Genomic DNA, 27,542 nt, shown 5'->3' on the forward strand with positions numbered 1-27,542 from the left:
TTCTAAATTATTTCATAACCCTGCGATGTAAAGTTACATTACAATGCGTTCTTAGACTGGCAACAAAAACTTAATTTAAAACGTCACACTTTACCATCGGCTGAGGTCCCATCCACAGTAAGCTTGAGAGTTTTGCCACGCCGGATTACTTGAACTGTATGCCACACATTATCATTGAGGTGTTTTCCGGCATACAATATCTCTGGGCCTTTGCCTGTAAAAAAATAAAATAGATCATTAGTGCTTTTGAAAGAGCTGAGCCCCCTAAAGGATAATTGCAACGTAAAGGCAAATTAGAGCTATTAAAAAAAAACCCTTCTTTGTAATCATTTTTTTAAAATGGAATTTTAAACCTCTATTTTTGTAACATCGTCAATCTGCGCTTACTTTCTGCTGGATGTGTCATTACGTTCCGCAATGACATTCGTATGATCACTTTCACCAGTACCAGCTCAACCGATTCGCTCGGTGTAATGATGCTGAAGGCATTTAAGCGCAAACGTGACATTTCCACATCATTGAAACGTCCATCTTCTGCTTACAGTTTTACGTGAATTCTCTTGTACGTGTTCTGTTTAAGAAATGTGCACATATGAATTGGAGGGAAGCATTATAGTAAATAACTCCGTTTAGTAGTTTTGAAGTAAAATAGGAAATGGAAACAAATATTTTAAAGAAGAGGCAAGGTTGGAGAATTCCACCTACTCACGCATTCTGAAACGGGATTGTTAGGTGCCATGGGCATTTTATTTGACCGCTTTGCATTAACTTCGTTTGTGTAAGTCTTAAAAACATACTTCGAAATCCTCAGAGCCTGCCTGGGTGAACCTCTTTGATGTAACCGTGAGTCAAGAAGCCGATATCTCCAGGAAACACAAGAAGATATAATTGTTTGTGCTCACCATGCACTTCGAAGTCTAACAGAAGTCCTCTTCGGCTATCGCAAAAAGATAATAAAACACTGACACCAGCTGCTACAAATAGTATTTGTAGTGTCATGCCTCAAACAGAATTCCACAACCTTAGCACGATGTGGAAAACTTCAGAATTACCGATGTTGGAATGCAATTCCCAAAGGGCTCTTGATATTTTAAAATAACTTTAGTTAGAAGTAGAAAACCTGTATAAACTTGTGCATTTTAAATATATTTAAAAACTCATAGAACTGCCACAATTCTCTGAAATGAGCATCATTATTGGAATTAGCTAGAGCAGCTCAATTAATCTAAAGCCATCGTTAAAGAGATGCAAGGTAAACAGGGAAAACATGAAAGGTAGTTATAGCAATATTGAGATACATTTTAGTGTATATAACAACGCATAAATTGCAGATTGTTACATCTTTACGTGGTAGAGATAATAGGCAATAGACAAAAGGTTATTGAAATAATCACAATCAGCTATGATAAAAAAACACTGCTGGATGAAGGCCTCCCCAAGCCTTCACCATCTCGCACGGTCTTGAAATAAGGCCATGAGAGATTATTTGAAATTAGACACTAAAAATAGTTGCACTGAGACTAGGATTATTTTGAAACCCATTATATATATTTTAGTAATCATATAGCAGTACGCGACACCGTGATGTAAAGTGGCTACGATTCAAAATTACAGCACTGTACTCTAAAAGGTGTGAGCGTGTACATACATACGTATTTACAACACATTCTCAAACCTGTTTGACAGCTCATCATAGAGAGAGGCAGAGCAACGCTCACCACAGCCAAAGTGCATCAGTGAACAGACGACTGGGAGGGAAAATGTTGCCAATTATTATAGATATATTTAGCAAATTTAATCTAGCCTAAAGGTAAGCTGCATTATACGGCGAGGTTGATAAGACATTTACGGAGGTGAACTAACTCCCTTACCCTAGCTCCCGTTCGCACATGTGCATGCCGTGGCCTGTGGTGGTTCTGGCACTAAAATGTGGCCGGGGAATTGAGTCCATCACGCTCTTGGCTGTTGCAATGACCTCAATCATATTCTTGGTTCTTTCGGCAAATTTCGATTTAAATCTTTTATTGTCTTATTTTGTTTTATTGTTTTATTCTCATTCTACGTGACTTTACCGAAAGAACCAAGAAGATCTTTCGGTAAAGTCACGTAGAAGGGAAACAATAAAATAATAAAAATATAATGATATTTTAGATAACAATAAAATAATAAAAATAGAATTATATTTTTATAATTGTATTGTTATATAATTATATTTTAAATAACACAAATATAATTATATTATTATTTTATTGCTTCCCTTCTACGTGACTTTACCGAAAGAACCAAGAATATGAATCCCTGCAGTCACGAAAGCTTTAAATCAGGACCTCAATCATGTTATTGTTGTGTGTGTTTTTAAGCGCAAGAGCTGGCTACCTACAGTTAGGCTCATTTCGTACTGGAGCACGGGGGGGGGGGCGGTGACAAGAGGAGCACGGTGTTTGAACATTACAGCTCTGCAATGTGTGGGCCCACGGTGCCCTCTAGTGGCAATAATCCGTTTAAACGATTTTGTTTGAAGCAAAATGCGTTATTCTCTCTTGCCTTCAGAGAGAAAACTGGCAGTGTGCCAAGGGAAAACAACAAAAAAACCCGACTATTTTTTTCCGTCTTTCTCAATCCTTAAATATTCACCCGAGAATGGGCACACACGGAATATATAAAGCTACTGAGGCCTTCAATCTGAACAAAAATGCACATAATTAACGGCGTGCTCAAATATGGTTTGCTTCAAATGCATCGGCATTGCACTCGACACATTTATTCGACGGCATTAACAGTGGCATCGGTGAAGTAACCCCATTGTACTTCGACTCCGAAATGCTTTCATTCACATGTGCTGCCACTTTACATTTTCATCCTGAGACTGTAATGGGAGGAGCATGAGAGAGTATCACCAGTGAGGCATTTGATACGAGGGGCATTTTGCAATCGCTTGTCTTATTCTCCACAACTGTGCACCGTAAAATTAGGGTTTTGAGAAAAGTCTCCGCAGCTTGGTGACTTTAAGCCCATGTCGAAACTGAGTCGCCGATTGCGGACTTGAGCTCACCCATGACCGTCCCCTGCGTTCAAGAACCAACACCATGAGTGGAAGATCAGTAAATTGGATTAACGTGGTCACTGGCCTATAAATCCACATTACATTGGGGAATTGCCATTTCTGTTTTGTCTCAAAGTTTCCACTGCAGCACAGCCTACAGCCAAGGTTGTGACCATGAACAGCGATGATGGTCTGTTACCTGCATTATAAACTAAACGTGTGTATACAGTGATTCCTCTGGACATCATATGTGGTTATACTGAGCCTGTTACACGACAAAGACATTTTGTATGTCGTAATAGTGTGTTAAGAGTGCATCTAAGACTGTGTTAAGCAAAGCCACAGCTAACTGCAAACTGTAATCACATTCACCAATATTTTCTTAAGGCTGCATATGTAAAAAAAAAAACATTTATTATTGAAGGTCACTTGAGCATGGCATATTGTCATCAGCATATCTAAATTGGTCGAGGCCAATGCTGGAGTGGCAGCTGATGGCAGCAACATGTTCAAGAGGGTTCACCCACCATGCGGAGGGAGCGGTGAAATCAGATGGTGCGCGTAGGAGCTAGATGGATTGCTGCATCACAGGGCCACGAGAAATGGCATCGAATTGGAGAGGCCTTCATCCAGCGGTGGATTGGCCATGACAGATGATGACGATGATGTCTTCAATTATTGTCTCAAAAACTGCACACGAACTGCATCTTTCATATGCCACTTATGTGTGCACATCTACAGAAACATTTGAATTGTTTTACAGAATCCCGACTCAACATTTGCACGCCATTATCCAGCAGTAGATTGACAAACGGCTGCAATGTTGTAAAATGTTAAAAGGTGGAATGGTGGCGCAGTGGTTACCACACGGCGCTATTCCTGGCCACGGCTAAAATTAGTGGCGACTCATATCAAACAATCCTCATCACCATCATTGCGTGGGGAGGCCTTCATGCAGCAGTATATTGACAAAAGGACTGTACATTAATTTAAAGTGTACGTGCAGTGGTTAGCGTGTTGTGCTAGGAACCTGCCAACAAGAGTTCAATTCCTCGCCATGGCAAACATCAGTGGCGAGTGATATATGAACCAGTCCTGCAGCTCCTTACCCCCACCATTCACCAACTCCACTAACCAGTGCGGTGAAGTATGGTCAAGAAAATTCGGTGACCACGCAGCGTGGGAGGCCTTCATCCAGCGGTGGATTGATGAAGGGCTGAACATTATTTTAGGCAAAAAATACTCATCGAAATTAGCTCTCTAAATAAGATTCACTCCAGCTGGTTGGGGTTCCCAATTAAAACGACCTGCTTTAGAGGGGGGAATAAACAAAAAACAAACTAAAAAAATGAAAGGTAAAACATTGATTTGTAGATGTATAACTGTGCACGTCTCCCCGGTATTGTCAACTGGTAATTTGTGCCTCCTCTCGAACCTGTAGCATGATCGATTTTGTTTCGAGGGGGGTATTCACCACCTCGGGGGGTATTCAACACCTCGGGGGGAGAGGGGGGGGTACGACAATCAATTTGAGACATACCGTAAACAAATATTAAACACTGAACGAAATTAGTAAATTCTATGATTAATTGTCTTTTGTCGACGGTGCATTATGCTGGAGCTCTCGCTCGTGTGTGAGGAAAGGCTGCAATGCCCGACGCTTGATTGCACTAATTTGTGCATTGTGTTCATCCCCTTAGAGCGACTGCAGTTTGTGTTATCAAAATGAAGCTCGCAAATTAAGAGGATACCGCAAAAGCAGATCAATGTGCGTGAGCAGTCATGCTGCACTTAGATCCTTTCATCACCGACAAAAGTAAACCGCGCAATAACATTGTGCTATCACGTACCGTAAGCCACTCGTATAAGCCATATATGCAGAAGCTGCGATTCCTAAATATTTGCAACCACCAGCGGGACTGAATTTTGCACCACTACTGCGGCGGTTCCCACATTTTCTGGTCCTATTGGCCACTACTAACGCTCAAACATTTTTCGCAGATCACCTTGATGCACCGACAAATATGGTCTTTCGTAAAAAAATATATCTACAACAAGTTCCATGGGGCACTTCTCACGTACCCTTGAGGACCACCAGCAGTGGGGCAATAGGATCACAGGTTGGGAACCACTGCCCCCTACAGTGTCGATAATACTCTTTGGTTCTATTCGGTAAATTCACGTAGGTAAAAAATAAAACAACAAAAAATCACGACGTTTCGGCCACAACACAAGCGGCCTTCTGATGAAGACCGCTTGTGTTGTGGTGATGAAGGCCGCTTGTGTTGTGGCCGAAACGTCGTGATTTTTTTGCTGTTTTATTTTTTACCTACGTGACTTTACCGAATAGAACCAAAGAGTATGGATCCTTGCAGTCACGAAAGCTTTAAATCCAGAAGTGTTGATAATACTGCCCCCTACAGAGCAGTGTTATCGACAAGAGAGCCAACAGAAATTGCCATAAGATGGCAGTAAAGGCTTGGTGAACAGAGCCATTTCCACACCATGATGGTGCAGCAAGGCAAACCATGCAGAACGGCCTTGACACGTGTGACATTTTCTAGGGTCACCTTCAATGATTTTCCACATACATCACAATAAGGGATGCCAAATTGTGCGCTTGCTCCTCACAAAAAAGGTCATTAATTTAAAAGCCGAAAGTGTGTCTTTTAACTTGCATTATCACGCCGCACGAAGACATTTAAAATTAACGTCCAATTATATTCAATCTAGTTCCGTTCAGAGTAGACGGTTGCGCATTTTTATAACCAGTTTGGTATTTATGACCATATGCAACAAAACTGTTAAACATATGCAACAAAACGTACGTTACACTAATGATCATGATTGTTATCACATTGTAGTGCACGCTCATGTAAAGAAAACGTGTACCACACTACAGTACATATACGTAGACACACGGTACATATTTAGGTGAGAGCCAGATACAAATAGAGTGGCATACACAAAGCAATATGATTATTATCATTACGATTATTATTTTCTCCGTGCAAAATGCAGCGACGAGAAACGATTTCGCAGACATCGGCCCTGATCCGTGGAAAATAAAAAAAAATCCGGCGTCATCACAAACCCCCCTCTCCATCCGATCGCTGCCCACCAACCCCAAACGTCTCTCGTTCCCCAACGTTTGCCAACGTTCCATAAACGACGGTGCGAGGGGTAATTTCAGTTTTTTCTTTAGAAAGAACTGGGGTCCACAAGGCGCACGGGGATTGATGGGGAGGAGCGGGGGGCAGATGGGGGAAGGAGGTTTTGGTGGTGGGGGTGGAGGGCGCTGCGTACACCAGTGACGATTATCTGAACCGGTCCTGGGCTTCCCCTAGGTCGACTCAGCCACAAATGAGTACTCGGTGCGGTGTGTAAACAGCGCCACTGGGGAGACAAAGGCGGCCAGGCGTGGTGTTGGCCACCCACCCCCTCGTGTGCCGTGCCGGCCTTCATAGGTGCTCGCTAACAGCACTTGCCCCCTACAGTCTGCTACAGGCTATACGGGGATATTTGTCTTTGTTTTGTATTGTTGTTGTTGGTTACACAGCCCATCACCGCATAGGTTCATTGACCGGCGTGACTGCCCCCCCCCCCCCCCATCAAGCCATGGACGGCTGTGAACGACTGTTGTCCTAGCGGAGTTGCCACGATGTTGTTCCACTGGGGTGACATCGCGGCTCTCCCAGCTCAGCCGTCGAACAATAACGGCGGTCAACCGCATCGCGCGATTTCATGATGCACTTCTGCGGCCGTCTGGAACGCTCTTCCTTGCGATATTAGGAAGCCACTGGAGCCACGCACTTTTCAGCCGTCATCTAGATTGAAAAGGAATTTCTTGAGAACTGCTTTCTGTGTTTAATGTGTTGCCCTTCCCCGCGCGCACCTCCAATTTAGCACGGTTGGCTACGTACGGTGGCGAAAGAAATCCAGCAGATCTGAGCAACAAAAGTGGTGGCCACGGCAAATGTTTGCATTTCAGCGTGGGCTTCAAGGGAGGACAACAAGAGGCAGTAACCATCATCGTCATGATCATCATCATCATCGTCATCCGCGATGGCATAGGGCAGCAGGAACGCGTCGCGAGGCCAAAACACGTTGTGCGCAAAACCAACGTTGTTTTGCGCACACGTGAGCGAGATAAACACCCTGCTGTATGCCTCCCTCCCACGCTCCCGCGGGTGTAATTGCTCATTTGAATCATTGCATCCTTGAGCCTTTTGACGGTTGTGCGCTGTCTGTTTTTTGTCTTGTCCGTGTGTGGGGGGGGGGGGGTATACGCGCCGCAGAAAGGAACCCGGGGACCCCAGTTCCACCTCCCAACACGAGTGAGGATTATCTGAACCGGTCCTGGGTCGACTCAGCCTCGAATGAGTTCCCGGCGCGGTGTGTAAACATCGCCACGAGGGAGACAAAGGCGGCCGTAGGAGTGGTGCCGGTCACCCACCCGCTCGTGTCCCGTGCCGGCCTTCATAGGTGCTCGCTAACAACGCTTGCCCCAACGGTCTGTCGAGGCTATGCGGGGGATCTTTGTCTTCGCGTGGGGAGCGGTCGTATTACGGTGAGCGCGCTGCGCTGCAAATCCGGCGACCCCAGTTTAATTGCCGCTCACGGCCATCGCCAGCGGCAGCGAATATCTGAACCGCTCCTGATCGTCTCACCCGAGTCAACTCAGTCTCAGATGAGTTACTGCGCCCGGTGCGTTGTGTAGTAAACACCAGCACTGGGGAGATGGCAGCCTGGCGTGGTGCTGGACAGCCAACCCGCGCTGTGTACCGCGCTGGCCTTCGTAAGATGTACGTGCACATGGAGCGCCTTTGTAAAGGCTCACACTGAGCATTAACCTTGGGTTGGTGTGGCCGGAAGAAAAAAACACACACGCCCGACCACATTTGTCTCCCTCCCCAGCGCTGACGTTGTTTAAATACCCCACGAGGTTACCGACTGAAGGCTGGCCGAGTCCAACGAAGGAAATAAGCCAGAGAGTACCGGTTCAGATATTCGCCACTGATGTTAACAGTGAGCAAGGAATCTAAGTCGGCTCGCCGAGATCGTGGTGCAGTGTTCACCTTAGCAGCCTGTCGTTAGCTCCACGGGGGGAGGGGGGATGTTGTATTTGCCTTTATTTGCGGGACGGTTGTTATCCACCTGCGCTACGAACCTGACGATTTCCAAAAGACTCAAACTTTATGTCCCTCTAGTTCGACTGAGCCTTGGTTGAGCACAGTACCGGGGTGCCGTGTGAACACATCAGCACTGGGGAGATAAAGGTGGCTGAGCGTGGTGCTGGCCACTCCACTCATTTCGTTTGCCACCCGCGCCTTCGAAGGTGCCCTCTCTACCAGCACTTTCCTCAGCAGTCTGTAAAATGCTGCGTGGTGGTGGGGGGAACCTGTGTTTTCACACAATATCCAGAATGTTGAAGTTGTTGGCCCTCCGTTGTTGTTTTTGAAGTGAAGTGAAGTAATGGTAAAGCTGCAAACAGCGTGATATCTAGTCCAAAGTGCAACGGCCTAGTAGAGAGTTTACATTCGACAGACTTTTGATTTAAAGCTTTCGTGACTGCAGGGATTCATATTCTTGGTTCTTTCGGGAAAGTCACGTAGAAGGGAAACAATCAAATAATAAAAATACTTGACTTTACCGAAAGAACCAAGAATATTCGACAGACTGTTGGCATTTTCATAAAAAATATATATATATTAATATTACTGGAAACGTAGCAATCATGTTAAATATAAAGCCGCTGTTAATTAAAGGCTGATTAAAATGAAGGCTAATCACATCCTCACAAGTTGTCTTAATTCAGTGTCTCTGAAATTGTACTTTGCTCTAATATTTAACGTCCGTTGGGGTTTCGCTAATGTTTGCGGCAAATGTATTTACGATTTAAGTATCTGTCCGCTGCACTTACATATTTGGGGAATACGAGCTGCTTGTATACTTTTTCTTGCCAAAAACACGTGACTTCGTACGCACTTCTTCTTTGGTTCTTTCGGTAAAGTCACGTAGAATGAGAATAAAATAATAAAATAACACAATAAAATTATCACGACGTTTCGGCCACAACGCAAGCAGCCGTCTTCACGTTGTGGCCGAAACGTCGTGAGAATTTTATTGTGTTATTTTATTATTTTATTCTCATTCTACGTGACTTTACCGAAAGAACCAAAGAAGATGGATCCTTGCAGTCACGAAAGCTTCAAATCGAAATTTAATTCGTACGCACTGTTATCCAGTCAACATGGAACGCTGATCCAACGCCCGTACAACGGTTTTTGAACCTCATGCCAACGTTGGCTCAGCGTTTGCATGCTTACCGGATAGTCGGTATCCCGTTGGGGCTCAACAGTAATCAATAATTTCCATTGAGTTTATGCACCCCACAGCAATGTAATGAATGTAACTTTACACATGTTTTGTTTACTAGTATCTCCATTTTACTCGTAGTTTGTGCTACGATAACCTGCTAACATAATATATTTAGCATGACGGTACAAATAAGTGTTGTTGAGGCAAATTTAACAGTCGAAAAGGTACACAATATGTGTACCTACCCGTTCATGCTGGGCAATTGTAAATGCAATAGCAGAGTGGATAATAAGCACTGGGATAATACGCTAAATCATCGGTTTTTGTTCACAATTTCGACTTCATTCGCTACATAAACTACGCAAACGCTTTCAAACGGTTCCTAATTCATTGATATTAGTGTAACGGTCTAAGAGGACTCTCCAGACAAACATACATATTCATTGCTCATTGTTATACCTAAAATGTCTGGTTGGCTCAGGGGAAATATATATCGTGTACATGTGAGAGTGCTAAGCTATCGCTGCTAATAAATATCCAGTTTTAGATCACCAGGCTCCAATCCTGGATTAGGTAAGGCTTTCGGAAGTTTAGTGAATTTGATGGGCTTAGCTGAATTCACCAATTAATGAAATAAAAAAAACATATAGTGTAGGTTTTGTGTTTGAATGAATCAGGTGTAGCCCATATGATAAATGTTTATCATCATCAGTCAAATGCCGCCATCACCACCTGTCTTGGAAATGACGTTTTTAGAAACCTTACATATATAATGGTTCCTTTTTAAAGTAAATATGATGAAGTTGCATATGTTCTCTCATCCATTTCTTCCTCAATCACGTGCCTCTCCATGCTTATTTTCGTAAGATTCAGCTTATCTTTAATTTTCTATGCCAACAGCCACGTTTTTGATTCATGTTGTCGGCTTCACGAGAACGGATGATGACTGGTAGTCGAGACTGATGGGGGAGCAGCAGCAGCCAAAGGAGGGAAACATGCTCAAAGGTACCTCCAGCGTGGGGATGGAGTGCTTAGATCAGCGGAGTGTACAGGTTTTCGATACATTGCGTCATCGTGAAAATGCGACGCCTAGAGAAGGCCTTCGCCCAGCAGCAGATAGATCATGACCGATGACGGCACTGGCTTGACGAGTATGCCGCGACTCACTTTCCGCAAGGCGCGAAAACTACACAATGTCGCAGACGTTATGACAAGGGCCTATCGCAGAGAGACTGTAGGCAGGTGTGTTGTCATCATCTTGCACAAGGTCATTCCCCAGTGCGATGTTACTCTGATCTCCACTGGGAGTCACAGAAATGTGGTCTTCCTTGTCACATGCCTCGACTCCTGCAGCACAGCTGAGATACAACCGATATATTTATGTATTTATATAGCCAGAGATTTACTCTTGAGTCAATTAAGCACAAAGTGGGAATAAAGGTGTTTTCTCTGGAGTACAATTCAACCAAGTACCGTACTGCGATGCAGGGATCAGTATTCGTATTGTACCTCTTAGGGATGTATTTCCGATATTTTTGTTTGTATTAATCTGAAGAAAAAAACTGAAAATTGGGCTCGGATATAAAAAAATTTGGATCCGAAATTCGTCCTTGGTGGATTTGTTCTCCGACACGTTCCACCATGCCTTGATTGTCACTCTTGACCAGCGGCCATCATCGATTCTAGTGATGTGTTCTGCCCAACGCACTTACTCTTTAACAGTTTGAATTATGTCATGAACCTGCATAAGTTCTCTAATAAATGTGTTCGTCTTTACGTCTCTTCATGTCATTCCAAGCATGAATTCAAATGATCATATAATGTCTGAGATGTTAATGGCCCAAACATAATTTTTCTTTGGAAAATTACCCTTAAAATGACATGTTTTAATACAAAACTCATCCATAGTATGTAGATGTATTGAAACAAACTACATTCTATGTAGTATACAATGTGTGTCAACCTTCTCTGCCGGCATCCAGAGAAAAACAACATTCCAACTTAAATGTACAAAATGTACGGAAACTTTTGTCAGTACATTTAGATGCTCGGTGTAATTTGTCAGTAGAGTACTGTACCTTCTTGTTTACCATGTAATGCTGCTGCGGCTCCAAAAGCAGGTCAATAAAAGGTAGCTGCTGAACACTGGCCTTCCACAATGCCCATCATAAATAAACCTCAACTCTAAGGCCTTCTGTTCAGTCTGTAGGAAGCCCTATTAGAGCCCAGTGGGAGAGCTGCTAGCCACGATTACTCCAGAGATATTGACATAATTAGGGTACTCTCCCAAGCCATTACAGGGGTTCATAACAGCTCATTATGTGAAATTGCAGGAAGACAAAACATTAAAACCCTTCCACACGTCTAAAAAATATATATGACGCTCACACCAAATCTGCAGCAAAATGGAAGCGAGATGATCGTCAGACAGCAGATGCTTTCTTGTTTAAATGCTTTGTGCGTCATTTTATCCAATTAGACCCCACACTCTTCTCTGACAGTCAATGAGAGCTGAGCGAGGGGTTGGGTGGGCTCAGAGGTGGCTTTGTCTACCCTCGGGTTCGCTGGGTGCTGGTTCAAAAGACCCACATGTGTCCGAAAGATACGGTATTTGCGGGCAGAAATCTCAAGAAGGGCACTAACCTCCGAGGAGGGAAATAAACTCACTGTCCCTTGCAGAGGTGTGTGTGTGGATATATCCCCTAATACGCTTCTCATAAGTAGGACAAAGTGTACTGTGCAAAAGCCAAATATACCTTTCCTTGCAGCTCCATACTTCCTTCCGAATAAGTGTACTTTTGAATGATGCTCTACTGCACTGCTGAATTATCCTTTCCGCCATTACTTTTGGCTGAACCCTATTACGTAAAAAAGACGACAATTTTAGAACACAATATGGTGTTTATAATGTGAAGGGGTCACTACATGGTTATGTGTGTTGGATTACACAGCGGTGTGACCAAAAATCAGTTTAATGCCTATTTCTCCAACGGAATATTTGGTACTTGTTGATTGTGTATAAAGGGTGATTTACAGTATAGTACCACCCGACAAAGTGAAAGGAGGTAGAATAATTAACGGCAAGGGCATTTCAGTCTTGCGATTTGTGTTTTGCGATCACTATTTTGTATCTTCTTCTTTGGTTCTTTCGGTAAAGTCTCGTAGAATGAGAATAAAATAATAAAATAAAACAATAAAATTCTCACGACGTTTCGGCCACAACACAAGTAGCCTTCTTCAGGTGAAGGAACAAAACTGTCGGGACGACAGAACATTAAAGCTCTGTCGTCCCGACAGTTTTGTTCCTTCACCTGAAGAAGGCTACTTGTGTTGTGGCCGAAACGTCGTGAGAATTTTATTGTTTTATTTTATTTTATCATTTTATTCTCATTCTACGAGACTTTACCGAAAGAACCAAAGAAGATGAATCCTTGCAGTCACGAAAGCTTAAAATCGATATGTTGTGTCTGTCTAATACAAACGAATGCAACGTGTGCATGTATATATGTTTACTTCCTATCAACACCTCTATATAATCCAATACAGTACATTGTCAATTATCATTCGCCTTTTTTTAGTGTGCAGAAACTTAATGACTACATTTCAACACAAGAAATACCAATGCACATATTGTACTGTTTTCAAGAAGTCTCACAGCTACGCGCACCACTTCCTTTGGTCAAACATAACCTGTGAGCAACTTCATAAATGCTGTCTAATTTAACACGTAGGCTTTCGCCACCAATATCATCCATAATAGAAGTTTTTTTGGGTTAGATCGCGTAAATATATAAATGTGTCGTTAAAACCCACCACCACCCGACACAGCCAACTAGTAAGGGTTGTCACGTAAACAGAACGTGGCCAATTCGTCACTAGTACAGCACACCGGTGTGTTGGAGAGCCAAGCCACAACATTTACAATCTGAGTACGATGTTTCGCCAGGAATACAAATAGCTTCATCAGGCGACAGACAGATTTGTGGAGAAGGCCACCTGTTTCGTTCCTTATATAGAGGTGTAGATGTGGTGACCACGCTTGTGTGCTCTTGCGCCACGTGGGGGGGGAGATCACAGGGTCAACGTACATTATGCATGTGCATTATGCGAGCCCTTTGAACTTGTCCTTCCTGTCTATTGTGTGTATGAAAATAGCCGTACCAATGGTAATCCCTATTGAAGTATACTGCCGTTCGTAGGCATGCATTTAAATAATGTATTATTTGATGATTCGGTTCCACGCAGCACTAAGGTGGTAGCTATCTGAACGGTTAACGTTGTTTTTATTTCTTTTGTCGTTGTTGGCACGTGTGTTCTGCTACTGCTGACAGTTGTATTTGCGAGATTTTAATATTTCTCTGATGTTCTTTTAGTCTCGTGCTGATCATTCGTCCTGTTTGCCCAACATAACATTTAGCACACGTGCATTTAATCCTGTATACACCTTCTGTTGATAGCTTCGGTAATACATCTTTACTACCAAATATGAATTTCTAAATTTTATGTACCGTGCCAAATCCGACTCGGATGTTTTGTTTTTCCAAACATCTGGCTAGTTTATCAGTTACTCCTGCAATGTACAGTATTTTGATAGTTTTAATTACTTGGGCAGTTTCAATGCTCGATTTGATTTGGTTTTGGCATTCAATGCCCTGTTGATTTGTGCATCATTGTAACTGTTCATTTGCAGCACTTCTTTAACATGTTGAATTTCACTTCTCAGACTGTCACCATTAGACACTTTCTTAGATCGATGAATGAGGGTCTTGATATGAGCAGATTTCTGTGTGGGGTGATGGTGTAACTCTCCATTCAGACACTTTCTTAGATCGATGAATGAGCGTCTTGATATGAGCAGATTTCTGTGTGGGGTGATGGTGTGACTCTCCATTCAGATAGGCATCAGTAAACACTGTGTTATTTTACCATTTCGACCCCGTCCGAGTAGAATATCCAGAAATGGTAGAGTTCTGTCAGCTTCCACTTCCATGGTGAACTGGATGGATGGTTTTGCGAGTTGAGATGATTTAGAAATGCGTTCAGTGTATCTTTGTTGTGTGGCCATACCACCAATGTGTCATCCACATATCTAAACCAAGCAGATGGTTACAGTGTCCTTGAAGCTATTGCTTTTGTTTCAAAATCTTCCATGAACAAATTTGCTATCACAGGAGACTAAGGAAAGTCCATTTCTGCTCCTTCCTTTTGTTTATAGAAGTCACCTTGCAACAAGAAGTGTTCTTTAGACAGTGTTCAGCTAGTCTTGGATATCTTTGGCTAAACCTTTGTTCGTTACCAGAGTGTCGAGTAATTTCATTGACTCGTTGACCGGAACCCTCGTGAATAGAGAAGCCACATAAAAACTTATGAAAATATAATTAGGGTTAAGCTTAACATCTTTGATTATATTTACGAGATGTTCAGAGTTTTTAATGAAGGAAGAGGTCCTACCGATGTAGGGCTGTATTTGTTGCGTTACGTATTGTGCTCATTTGTACGTGGCAGAGCCTATTGTACTAACTATGGGTCTTAATGGGACATCAGGTTTGTGAATTTTTGGTAGCCCATAAAGTCTTGGTGGTTTAGATGCCCTTGGTTTGATCAGGTATTGCTCTTTCTTGGGAATTGATGACGTTGTTTTACGTTCCAAGGTGCTGGCTGGTTGGGTCTCGTTAAGAACCCTGGAGAAAGCTTGTAAAACTTTTGCTGTAAACATGACTTTTTGTACGAGTGCATCTGTTTTGGTCAACTTAACACAAGAGTTTGTTCTAAGTGTGGGAAAAGCACTCAATTTGTGCAGATATAAGTTAACGTATACGGTTTTCAGTACAGAATGATCGCCGTTAAGGGGCCATCCATCTAGTACGTACGCATGGAGGGGGGGGTTAACCCAAATGCGTATGCTTGCGTATGGGGGGTCTACTGACAATGTACGTACGCATAGGAAACGGGGGGGGGGGGGGGGTGAAGTCTCAATAATAATTTGTTTACATTGGCCTTCAAATGAGCCACAGACAAGTACTACGACTGAGGGAGAGGTGTCACTTGTTTGCCACCGTACCCCTGAATGCCAGCTATATCGTAACCTGTTCGACTTGGTTCAGTCGGCGTTTGAACCTAGCGGACACTAGACAAACTTTTTAAAGGTACGAAACTGAATTATTGAATGCAGCCGGCGGTGGACTATGTTTGCTAAAACATGTTCATATGATTAATCCTTGATCGTTTCTGCGTGGATTAAATATCGACCGTTCGATAGGATTCGGGGCGGGGGGGGGGGTCAAGCGTACGTACGCAGGTGGGGGTGGGTGTGTAAAAAGCATGCATGCGTACAGGGAGGGGTCAAGTTTTGTCAGATTTTTGCTTACGTACTAAATGGATGGCCCCTAAACATGTAACTTGTTCGGGCAGAAACTGTTGCAAGAAATAGGCAACTGGGAGAAGGGTTTTAAACATTTGGGTTAAAATTCCACGAACCCTATATTTTTAGGGGCCATTTACATAAACACAGTATGAAAATGTATCTTTATACATGTCTGACCTTTTAAAATAACAATATAGGCAACTTGACCGAAATTAACATGTCCATATTTTCATCTTCTTGAGATGTCCTAGAATAATATTTAATCACGTGAAAGTCAGAATTCTCATTATTAATCGTTCACATGTGGTGACAGCATCATATACCTGACAGCTAACATTTAAATTATCACTCACCTCGACATTACATTGCACACACATCAGAATGACTCACGGGAGTCCAGATCGGACCTAATGTATGCTCAATTTATTCTGCCTACTGCAGTGTCCAGCGCATTCAGATATGCATCTATTGCTGTCAAACTTAGTTTGGAGAGCACTTTGCACAACCCTCCACGTGTTCTCCTGCACCCACAGTGCATGAGTTCACGGAGGGTTTTGCTGGATTCAGCCAGGATTGTCCCCTCTAAATTGCATCCGGGTCATCAGACACACTGTGGAAGCGGGGGGGGCACCCTGAAAGTGAATGATTCCCAGTCGTTACTGAGCAGATTGCAGACAGGGTCTATGAAGTTCACTCCTCACCTATACACAGATAAGTGGTGCTCGACTTGTACTCTGACGATATTAAAGCTATGGAACTATTGGTGACTTACTTGACACTAAACTACTGTTTAATGGGCTACCGTGCATTTGAAGGTCGCATCTTCGGCACATGTCAGCACTTACGTCACCTTGGTGAAGGGAGAATACCGCGGACTCACAAATACCATGATGTATATCCAAAGTGTTTTGGGTGTCTCTTCGCCGTATCTAATGATGTTTGGTGGTGTCCGGACACCCACAATACCCACAGTAGCTGCACCCCTGGTAGTCCCTTAGCCCAGACCAGACATTTCACTTTTCAGTGCAGGGAGTCCTTGCTTAACGTCGATTCGATCAACGTTTCATTATACCATCGACAATACATTCGGGAATATAGTCCCTTATAATGTCATGACGTTTGCTTTTACGCCATCGCTGCTAGCAACGGGAACTACTTTGTGGGGCGGAGAGCGTAGTTGCACCTAGCAAAACGTGGTGCAGTCCCATCATCCCTTGCGCCCTGTCTCAGTCTTCATTCCCTATGCCATTCTGTTGTGTGTGAACCGAGATTCGAATAATAATGTTATAGCTTGCGTTTGTGATATAATCCTTCTGAACCACGAGTCAAAAACGGCTATATGCCCGCTGCACATCCATCATTGGTGAGTGTTATCTTATTAAATCTGCTATTTATTTGTTAGTATTTATTTTATTGTATTTGCATTTATTTAATATTATGTTTCCGTATTTAAACGTATAACCATGTTTTTGCTTGGTAAAAAAAAAACCTACATTGGAATGCAACCTCCAACTTTTTATTTTTTATGGGGAAAATGGGTTCACTTAACGTGGTTCCAATTAAAGTCGCACTATTCGTGAGCGCAACTATGACGTTAAGCAGGGATTCCCTGTACCACCTGAGGAGACAATAACTTGAGTGGTTCTGATTTCTTGATGTGGCCAACGACAGTGAATTGTATGATAACCGTGTGGAATGAGTGGGTCATCAAATATATATTTTTTATTAACCTTTTAAATTAATCAATACCACAAACGTGTTTGATACCTTAGGTCAGCACTTTGCAACTAGTGTGCCGTGGCAACGTCCTGTGGATGTGCCACGGTAGTTTTAGAACCACTTTACACAGGGCAGGACAGACGAACTCTTGCTCGCCATCTAGTGGCCGATCGAGTGCCCATCACTCACCTCCTGCCCCCCGCCCCTCTCCATTGGTCATGGCGTCGTATGGCAGACAGCCATCAGGCCCCTACCACGGCCCTCTCAAATACGTTGGTTGGGCATGCCCAGTTTGGCAAACGGACACTGAGACTCGCTTACGGACATGCAGAGAGTCACAGAGAAGCACAGAGAGTCACCTATTTGAAGGGAGAAAAACACGGACTCATAAATACCGTGATTTTTCTTTAAAGTTTTGTGGGTCTCTTGGCCACATCTAAAATTGTTTGGTGGTGTCCAGACACCCATGAAACCCACAGTGGCTGCGCCCCTGGTAGCCCATGATCCCGGACCAAATATTTCATTGTCTGTACCACCTGAGATGGCACAACATTAGTGGCTACAATTTTTTTAATGTGGCCAACAACAGTGAATGATGTGATAATCGTTTGAAACGAGGGGGTTCATCAAATAATTGTCATTAGACATAGAAATAAATTGGTGCAACTAAATTTGCCCACCTCATGTGGTAGCGATTTCTGCTGTGACCCATGAAGTATGGTTTTCAGTCAAGCTCGATCTATTCCCAGCTCCGGTCACCAGGCAAGGAAGCTTTCACTGAGGACGCAACATCTGGCCCCAGCCTGGAGGGCACTCCCAACATGTTGCATCCCACGCGCTCATTGAGCTTGAAGGATAAACTCCAAGAATGCACTGTTATTGGAGATTCCAATACGAGATCTTTGAAGCGCACCAACAAAAAACACTGAAGGCAAGGCAAGGCCTAATTATGAAAAAAAACACCGTAATACAATGCTGTGGCATTTTTGCAAACACAGCGTTGTAATACGGTGTTGTCTTTTTTTTTGGAAGATTTGTTGGTTTATCCCAGGAAGTTTCTGTTGCGCGTCGTCGCTTTAAGATGTTTCTCTGTTCATATTTTGTTTGTTGCGGTTGCACCCGACTCAAGAGCCGCATGGCTCACAGGGCTATACCTAATAAATGAAACTTGAAGGACTCTCAAGACCTAAACGTGACTTCCTGGGCAGAAATCTAAGGGCGAACAAACGTTGACGTCGTCGCCTTACAGGAACCACACGTTGAGAACAGCACACGGATGGCAAGTTACATAATAAATATTTACACCATTGTTGCTGCCATCTACCACTCTAGACATGACCTTGCCACCTTCACCAGGCAAGGCCTAATAATGAACTATGCTTGCAAGTTCACCACCGCCACAAGAGACGGCACGCAGACAATAACTGTCACTGGTTGGTCGCGTGATAGTCGTAAATGTTTATAAAGCCCCCGGATAAGGAATGGCCATCACCACTTCTGCCAGCAGCCACTCACGTGGCTTTAAGACGTGGGGGCAGAGGGGACTTCAAAAGCCACCCCCGCAAAAACAAGAAAATTACGAAGCCGAAGAAAAACTCGAGGAATGGTCGTCGGCACAAGACAGATTCCTTACATAACCAGAAACAACCGGGCACATTTCACTCAGTGCAGTGGAAAAACAGGACTACAACCCCGATGTATCCTTCATCTCAAAGGAAAAGAGTGGACAGCCACTAGTTGCCTCACAAAACAATTATTGGCAATTTCCCAAAGAGCCAACGCAGACCGGCTGTCACCGCACATATCGGTCATAACCTCAAACTTCACGGCCACATTGGAACATTCGGAAGGCCAAATGGCTCGGCGAGGAAAAATAAACCAAAACCCAATTGAAGAAGCAGGAGCCAAAGCTCTGAAAACTTAGATAAATTCAACAAAATTCTGACACCTGCCAAAAAAAGACAACATCCAAAGGGGGTATCGAAAAAGTTGTATGCCATGTTGGCAACCAGAAACAGAACTCTGTGAAAAAAAGTTAATCAGAACTGGAAACCAAGATAAGGGCACTGCACTGCTAGAGTCCACGCACTCCGCACAAATAAAACATTGGGAGCACGTCGCTGCAGAATTGGACTTCACTCACTCCAGCCATGAAGCCTGACAGTGCCTGTGGAACCTAGGTGCCTCAAAACCAACACAGTGCATGCTGTGGCTTCGCACACGCTGTCTTGTTCTAAGGCACCACGAATTGAGAAGCTCACCAAACAAGCTGTCCGGAAACAACTCGATGTCACCTTGAGCAAACTATTGCCAGCAACAGATCTAACAAACCCATACACCGTCACGAAAGTATGTACCTATGTATGTGCGCTGTACTTCTTTTGCGGGGACGCAGTCAACTGTGTTAATCGGAGGTGCGAGAGAAAGACAACAAACTAAACACACACAAAATGTAAGTAGAAGCAGCCCTCAGGGTCACAAAGTCCGATAAGGCACCGAGATATGATGGCCTGTTTCCTGAGTTCCTATGAAACTGGGACTATACGGACAACATCCGCTAGCAAACCTCTTCACTCTAGAACACACGACAGGCAAAATCTTAAAAGAATGGAAGCAAACCAAAGTCATTGTCATTCTGAAACCCAGAGAGTCACAAGACTGCAACTACAGCTGCATCTCCTATTAGCACGGTTGGCTACGTACGATGCGAAAGAAGTTCAACATGCGTAGATACATACAGGCCAATATCCCTCTTGTCCTCCACCTCCAAGTTGATGGAGCGTGCCACGCTTGCCAGAATTTACCCCCATTTTCGACCCCCAACTGCCTCCCGAACAAGCCGGATTTCGAATTGGCCGTAGCTGCTGTGAACAGATCGTTACCTTCAGCGTCAACAGAAAACTGGCAGGGCAATGATTGACCTCTCTCTGCTGCTTATGTTTGGCGTCATGGGCTGCTGCTGAAGTTGGCCAAAATCATCAGATGCCCTTCTACTGTACACCTAATCGACCTATGCTCAACAACTGCACTCTCAGGGTACGGATTACCAGTAAACACAGCCACAAAAGAATTAGGTACAATGGCCTCCCTCAAGGCTCGCAACTAACGTTGGCATCGCTGTGGCGAGATATTAACTCCCTCGCCTGGTATGCAGGAGGTCGTGGGTTCGATCCCGACGCTGACGCCTGTATATTTGGAGTTTGCATGTTCTCCCCATAGTTACGTGGATTTTTCTCCGGGTCCTCCGGTTTTTCCCTGCACATTTAGAAACATTTGGCTGCTATACATTAGCACTTGATAAGCCACTTCATTGAGTTATCATTTGTGGCCAGGTTGCTTCTGAAAAAGTGCTATACAGCTCAGTGGACCTTACCTGGCAAATACAAATATAGCACCATCGCTATTTCACGTAATAAAAAAGACTTGCCATGCACATTGTATGCATGTACTGTATGTTGAACTTCTTTCATACCGTACGTAGCTAACCGTTCTAATTGGAGGTGTGAGATGATATAATCATCATCATGATCTCGCAGATGCATACATGCAGAAGAAATATACTTTAGTGCACATGGCACAACACTCAATAACATTGTCAATACTCTAAATGCTGGAAACTCCAAATAAGGCCATCCAAAACCACAACAACCACTTTCCACCTGAACAATCAATGAGCAGATGCCACGCTTGATGTGTGTTCCTTCTGTGGTAGTCCAGTGCGCTATGACCCCACTGCAAGAGATCTAGGAGTTATCGTGAACAGAAGCGTGACCTTCAAACCCCACATAAAACACATCTGTGAAAAGACCAAATCAAGAATCGCCCTGCTGCAAAACAAGACTCGCAAGAACAGCTTAGGGCACCTCAGCTGATGTCCTGGTATCTACTACCCTGATCACTGATCTACTCAGTAGCAAAGTATCGTGCTCCAGTCTGTTCGAGGACCTCGTACACAAAACTGCTCGCTGCACAATTAAATAACGCGATGCACATCATAACTGGAACACTGAAACCGACACCAACCCCCTCGTCTCGCTGTTCTGGTGAACACCAAATATACGCAGAGACATTCAAACTGCAAGGGAGTTGACAAGTTTTCTTGCCAACCACAATATTTTGCCCCATCAACCAAGACGTCAATAATGTAACTCCCCCACTGACTCAAATCCTCGATTCCCCTTCTGGGATCACGCTGTCACCATCCTAAAAATCTCACCCAGATCTGGAAGAACGCTGGCGAAAAAAGTGGAACAACGCGGACGTCCATAATAAATGCCTCGATCGAGACCTAAACATCACACCTCTTGGCTTTGAGGTGCCTCGGAGACACTGGTGTAACTATCAACCGCATTAGAACATCAACAGGTTATTGCACACAGCTCCTTCATAAATAGAACATTAAAGACAAGCCACAGGGCAGCTGTGGCCTTGCAACCCAAGCTATGAACCATAAAGTAAACCACTGTAGTCTGCACTCTTGTTCAATGCAGGAAGGGCAAAACCAAACAAACTTTCTCCTGAAGCCCTGTCATGGCTACCAGACCTCGACATTGGCAATTTGGCTCCTGAACATATTGTCATCATGCGCAAGAATAGAATAGAATGTGGAATCACACAAATTAAGTGCTCAGGCTTAGGTCACGTGGGGGCATCTTGGAGAGGTTGAATGCTTTTGAAGGGAACGTGATGCCAACATTAGTGAATGGCGAGAGCTTGAGAGAAGATTTGTTCAAAATGCTTCCTCAGAGGAAAGACCAGACTTTGATTACGAAGGCTGTGAAAACCCACGCGCTATGTTGAATGATTAGCGAGATGTTAGCTTGTGCCTGATGCTGTGATCACAGTTGAACAACTCTCACAATTTCGATTTAAAGCTTTCGTGACTGCAAGGATTCGTCTTCTTTGGTTCTTTCGGTAAAGTCACGTAGAATGAGAATAAAATAATAAAATAAAATAAGACAATTAAATTCTCACGACGTTTTGGCCACAACACAAGTAGCCTTCTTCAGGTGAAGGAACAGTTTTGTTCCGTTACTGTTCTGTTACCGTATTCATTGAAGCTCTGTCGTCCCGACTTTTTTGTTCCTTCACCTGAAGAAGGCTACTTGTGTTGTGGCCGAAACGTCGTGAGAATTTTATTGTCTTATTTTATTATTTTATTCTCATTCTACGTGACTTTACCGAAAGAACCAAAGAAGATGAACTCTCACAATGTTTGCAATGTAACGCGTTTCAAAATATGTTTTCAACATCGTAGGGCTGTGCTAATTCGGTAAATTATGACTTGTACACAGAAGTAAGTTTAAGGAACTTTACACCTTATTTTGTAACACTTGTCCCATATGGGTTCTATCCGAGAGTCATATATTTTTTTATGTAATGACAACGTATACAATAAACTACATTAATACCCAATGTGGTACTCAACCATAATTGATTATTTCATCATATTTCTTTACACTACAGATTAGGCATTTGCTTTGATGATTATAATAATACAATACAGCCTTCTGTCAATTCACCAAGCGCTGGATGAGGCGCTTCCACATGAATTTCGGTTGTTGCTTATGGCGGCTTATATACAGAAATTACTACATATCGAAATTAGGTGTATATATACACACACCGTTATGTATTTTAAATTCTCTGTTTTTGTTAAAGAAAATGTCTAATGAATGTTAACATATATGTGTATGCAACATTAAACTGCAGTACTATTTGCGAAAAAGTCGATAATACACCGTTAAAAGTTCAACATTCGCAAAACATTTTAACAAATAACGGAACAATAATTATAATACTTACAATTGGTTCTGTAAAAACAAACACCACATGCACAAAGTATAGACCGATACAATTTGTTTCAGGAACATGCATTTTAAAATCGTCCGTTACCGTATCGTAGTAACCAACGCAAGAAAATACACATGCAAATTAATGTTGGAAAACATTTTTTAAAGTTGTTTTTTCTCACCTTTAATTAACGGTTACCTTTTGCAAATTCCAGTTACCAATGTAAAGCCCAGAATAAGATAACTGGCATTTTTGAACATTAAGTGTGATTATAATTAACGATACAAGGGGGGAAAAGAGTGGGAAAAAAACGTTGAATAGAAACTTACTGGAGTTACACTTTATCCTGACACAATCTAGATGGGGGAGAAAATGTGAAATATGAAGTTACATCCTTCAAGGTAACTGCTGCAGACATCCAATAAAAATGCAGGCCACCCTTCCGGGGACAGACACACGCAAAAAATGTGGCCATTTTAATTACACTAGTTACAATAAAACGCCTATGAGCAAACAATTACTCAACCAGGAGTTGTACAGCACACAATTAAAGTTTAATTATTATAAGTGCAACTGTTATATAAAAAAACATATTTTAAGCATGAATACAAAAGTCAGCTTATTTTTGTTGTTATTGTTTATATCATTTATTGTTAACTCTGAGAAATAGACATTAATTTTAAGCTGGGTTAAAAATGGCCACTTACAAACATACGCCGCGTAATAGCTTAACCTGGGCACCCTTTACATATGACTGGATTAGCTGTAATCAAATTAACTTAGGTATGTCACTCATACCCTGGCATAATGCTAGCATGACTATAAAGCACAATGTAGTCTGTCATATTGTGATAAAAGCTGATGTTTTTTTCTTCCGGCGGGGGGGGGGGGGCATATAAGCATTAAAGCTGTTTAATAAGTGCAATTATATTTGGTAAATAATGAAAGCATCTCTCGGGCGTTTAATATTTACAGCCAAATTTAAATAGCGAATTTTTTTTACCCATTCATTTGCCTCTCTGATTATTTGCTTCCTACGGTAAATTGCTAAATAGGCACATTGTGTTTATTCGTGATTGCTAATTCATCCCTCCAACGTTGCCGTCGTACTAATAACTACCGTACCTCTTCTTTTATATACTTTATGTGTGTTCATAGGTAATGCACACAGTATAAATACCTATGTGGTTTCAGATATTGCAAAAAATATCGACTCAAGTACGTTGCCCCTTTCTTGAAGCGTTAACGCATTCCACGATAAGCAGAAGTGTAAGTCATTTCTTTTTTACATTGGTCCACCTAAATATATTGTGATTATTATTATTCTATGACTTAGTGCCTCCTCTAAGAGTGACATAAATCTGACCCAGGTTAGGTTATCACGCGGCCTGCTTTGACATGTGTCGTCAACCACAACAGAAAAGGCGGTGCAAACAGTCATGGAGCAACGGGTGGCAGGCAGTGAGTGCTAACTGACCCTAGCTATACATTTTGCAAGTCAAACCCGTTAGATTAGCATTCGCATCACATTATTATTTCATCGTATTTCACTGAAAGACGTCTCTTCTTACACGGTTGGAGTGAGTGAAGTCACTAGTCTGCAACACATATAAAGTATCAACTTATTAAATAAATAAAAACTTATAGTTTTTTTCACTAAGTACATTACAATTACATTCTACATTCTCTAATACAATTTTTTTTATGACTCTTGCATTCTATAACTAGTGCTAAATGTATATTAAATTTCTATAACAAATGCAAACATGCGAAGCAAAGAAAAAACTACTGCTTACAGTGCAAAAAAATACCCTATCAATTCCTAAGCTCAATTAAAAATTACTATTTAACATAAGCTAGCCGAAATTAATTGAAGTTTATTACAGAAAATATTGCCTCTGTAATTTACAATTGATTTACGACCTTAACGATACCACCAAGTTGCAATAAAAGTAAATATTGAACCATAAAAACAGCTATTACGAAAACAAATCATACATGCATTTACTCTTGCATTAGCAACAGTAATGCTCATTCAATCAAAGCATTATTAAAATGTTATAAGCAAGTCGACTTTCATTATTTATTCTTGAATGAATGAAAAACAATGCGTAGATTGAGATTTTTTTTTTATATCCACTACAGCACTACAGTTGCTGTTGTCCCATCCACAGGTAGCCACGGACATTGTTGTGCTCAGCGAAGAGAGCTTCTTCTGCTACACCCTACGCGTTTCATCTGCCAGCACCGTTTAGTCTGTTGTTCCATGGCTGTCTGCTCAGGGTCGCAGGCTTTGGCCTTTGAAGGGATATACCAGAAAGCAAAAGGATGGGGAGAGGGGACTTTCGTGTGAGTTGATGCATGAAACGTTACTGATGGTTCGAAGAAACAGACACAATTCTGGAGAGGAATAACGCCACAGAGATGTGATTACATTTGAAAATGTCAGCCGTGGCATGAAATAAAATAAATAAACGTATATATATATTCAAATGAAGGTGATGAGAAACGTTTAAGTGAAGCATCAATAATCCAAAATAGTTTGCAGATATCTGGCAGGGGAAAAATCATACATACGTAAATAAGGAAGACACATGCAAATTGTGAACAACATTCTTTTCAATTCAAGATGACAACTCAATCAGAAGTACCGATATGTAATTTGCTAGGTTGTTTTGGAATATTTAATGAGCAAAACTAACAAGCCATTTTCCCAAAGCGAAGTGAAACTTTACACGTTATTTTTTTCCCCTTTCTGGCATTGAAATGCACTCATCGGGAAAAAAAAAGATGAGAGTGATAGAATGCATGAACAAGCAAAGCACTCACATCACTGGAATGAAAATTATCTGCACATAAGCAGCGAAGCGAGTAATTTTGAAAATGCCATGCAAAAAGAAAATGCATTATTTTTCTGCTTGAATCAACTCACAAATCATAATACCGATTTATCAAAATGCCATATAATGGTTTTTGTGTGTATCCGATTGAAGACAGTACACAGATAGAGAGATAAATAAAAGAACGAATCACAAATACATTCGTGTAAACAAAACAAAGCACAGAAATAGGAGACCGTGTTGTGACAATGAGAATGTCAAAATGTATCCAGAGGGAGGGATTTAACCAATGACCGAGGGGAAATCATTGGATGCACTGAATTCGTTTAGCAACATTTTTTTCTTTACATTTCGGCAAAAAACAAAACCGCCAGGTTGTAAATTAGCCAATCATTCTAAACATGTTTTTGTCTCCTCCCGCAGCATTTACATTTTACAGAAAAATGAACCGAACATCGCATTCAAACAAATTTAGTGCTTCCACGGATGTTGACTGCCCCTGCCGACGACGGTTGACGGGGCGCTTATTACGGCGATGAGCGAGGGTTTGATCGCCATACCTAGATTGATGGTGAGCTTCACGCGGGCGCTGTCCAGCTCCAGCCTCAGCGTGTCCGCTGAGTCGCGCGACGTCGTGGCCAGCAGCAGGCCGTAGGCGCGCTGCGACACGAAGCGCAGCGTCACGTCCTCCGCCTCCGTGTGAATCACCACCGGCATCACCACCTTCATGAACATGGAGCCGTCGTAGCTCAGGATCGACGCCTCTGCAATCGCAAACGGACGGGGGAGGAGATACAGGCCGGAGGTGGGGGGGGGTGGAGGTGAGGGGATAGTCGGGGGAGGGGGGGGAAGGGTTAGGCAACACTCCCGTTGCACCTCATCGCGTTGCGCAAGGTAGCTGAAAGCTGGAATGGCGATAGGTTGCTGATAGCGAACCACCACCCTTCAAACGTGCAGTCGGCGTGTGGCCCAGGACCTGCTTGTATAATTTTGCCAAGGCAAGCCAATCGGTGAGGGCTCGCCGACAATGCATCTGCATGAAAGAGTAATGCAGGCGGTCACTTAAAAAGTCAATCGATCAGCGGGCACGTCGCCGCCATCGATGTCACCTTCACAAATTGTTTGTAGAATATCGTTCGGAGTGTCGCAGCTCCCAGAGGCTGCCATCGCAAAATGCCGAACGTGGCACCGCGGTGGAAACACGGCAGATGTGTGTGGGTCAAACGGGTCACGCGAATCAATGCTGTTAAAATCATTTACTTTTGCATCCACAAAGCATATCAGCCGAACTGTCACAAAATGAATGACGATGCCTTTGTTGAAGGTCAATTGTGGATAAAGCCTAATGACATAGGCGTAAATACATAAATAAACCTTGGCTTTCTGACAAATGTATATTTTTGTGCACCCAATCCGTCAAAAAGGTGCAAGCTTACGAATATATCACGTGCAAAATGTACTG

General features: G+C 42.7%; 1 protein-coding gene across 40 annotated transcripts in view; it reads right to left on the reverse strand.

Moving 5' to 3' along the window:
* Positions 1–27,542, reverse strand: part of LOC116947744 (neurexin-1-like) — a 401,559-nt gene that overhangs the window by 233,662 nt on the left and 140,355 nt on the right. For 28 of the 40 annotated variants that reach the window (XM_076070791.1, XM_032963811.2, XM_076070790.1 and 25 more), the window contains 3 exons: positions 26,641–26,844; positions 23,570–23,596; positions 95–214 (listed from right to left, as the gene is read on the reverse strand). In XM_076070791.1, the coding sequence (XP_075926906.1) occupies positions 95–214; positions 23,570–23,596; positions 26,641–26,844 (351 nt within the window). The remainder of the gene's footprint in view (positions 1–94; positions 215–23,569; positions 23,597–26,640; positions 26,845–27,542) is intronic. The other 12 variants (XM_032963829.2, XM_076070792.1, XM_032963826.2 and 9 more) reach the window with 1 other exon arrangement.

Source organism: Petromyzon marinus, chromosome 31, assembly GCF_048934315.1.
Source record: "Petromyzon marinus isolate PM22_M1 ecotype Great Lakes invasive population chromosome 31, UKy_Petmar_22M1.pri1.0, whole genome shotgun sequence".
Taxonomy (NCBI): domain Eukaryota; kingdom Metazoa; phylum Chordata; class Hyperoartia; order Petromyzontiformes; family Petromyzontidae; genus Petromyzon; species Petromyzon marinus.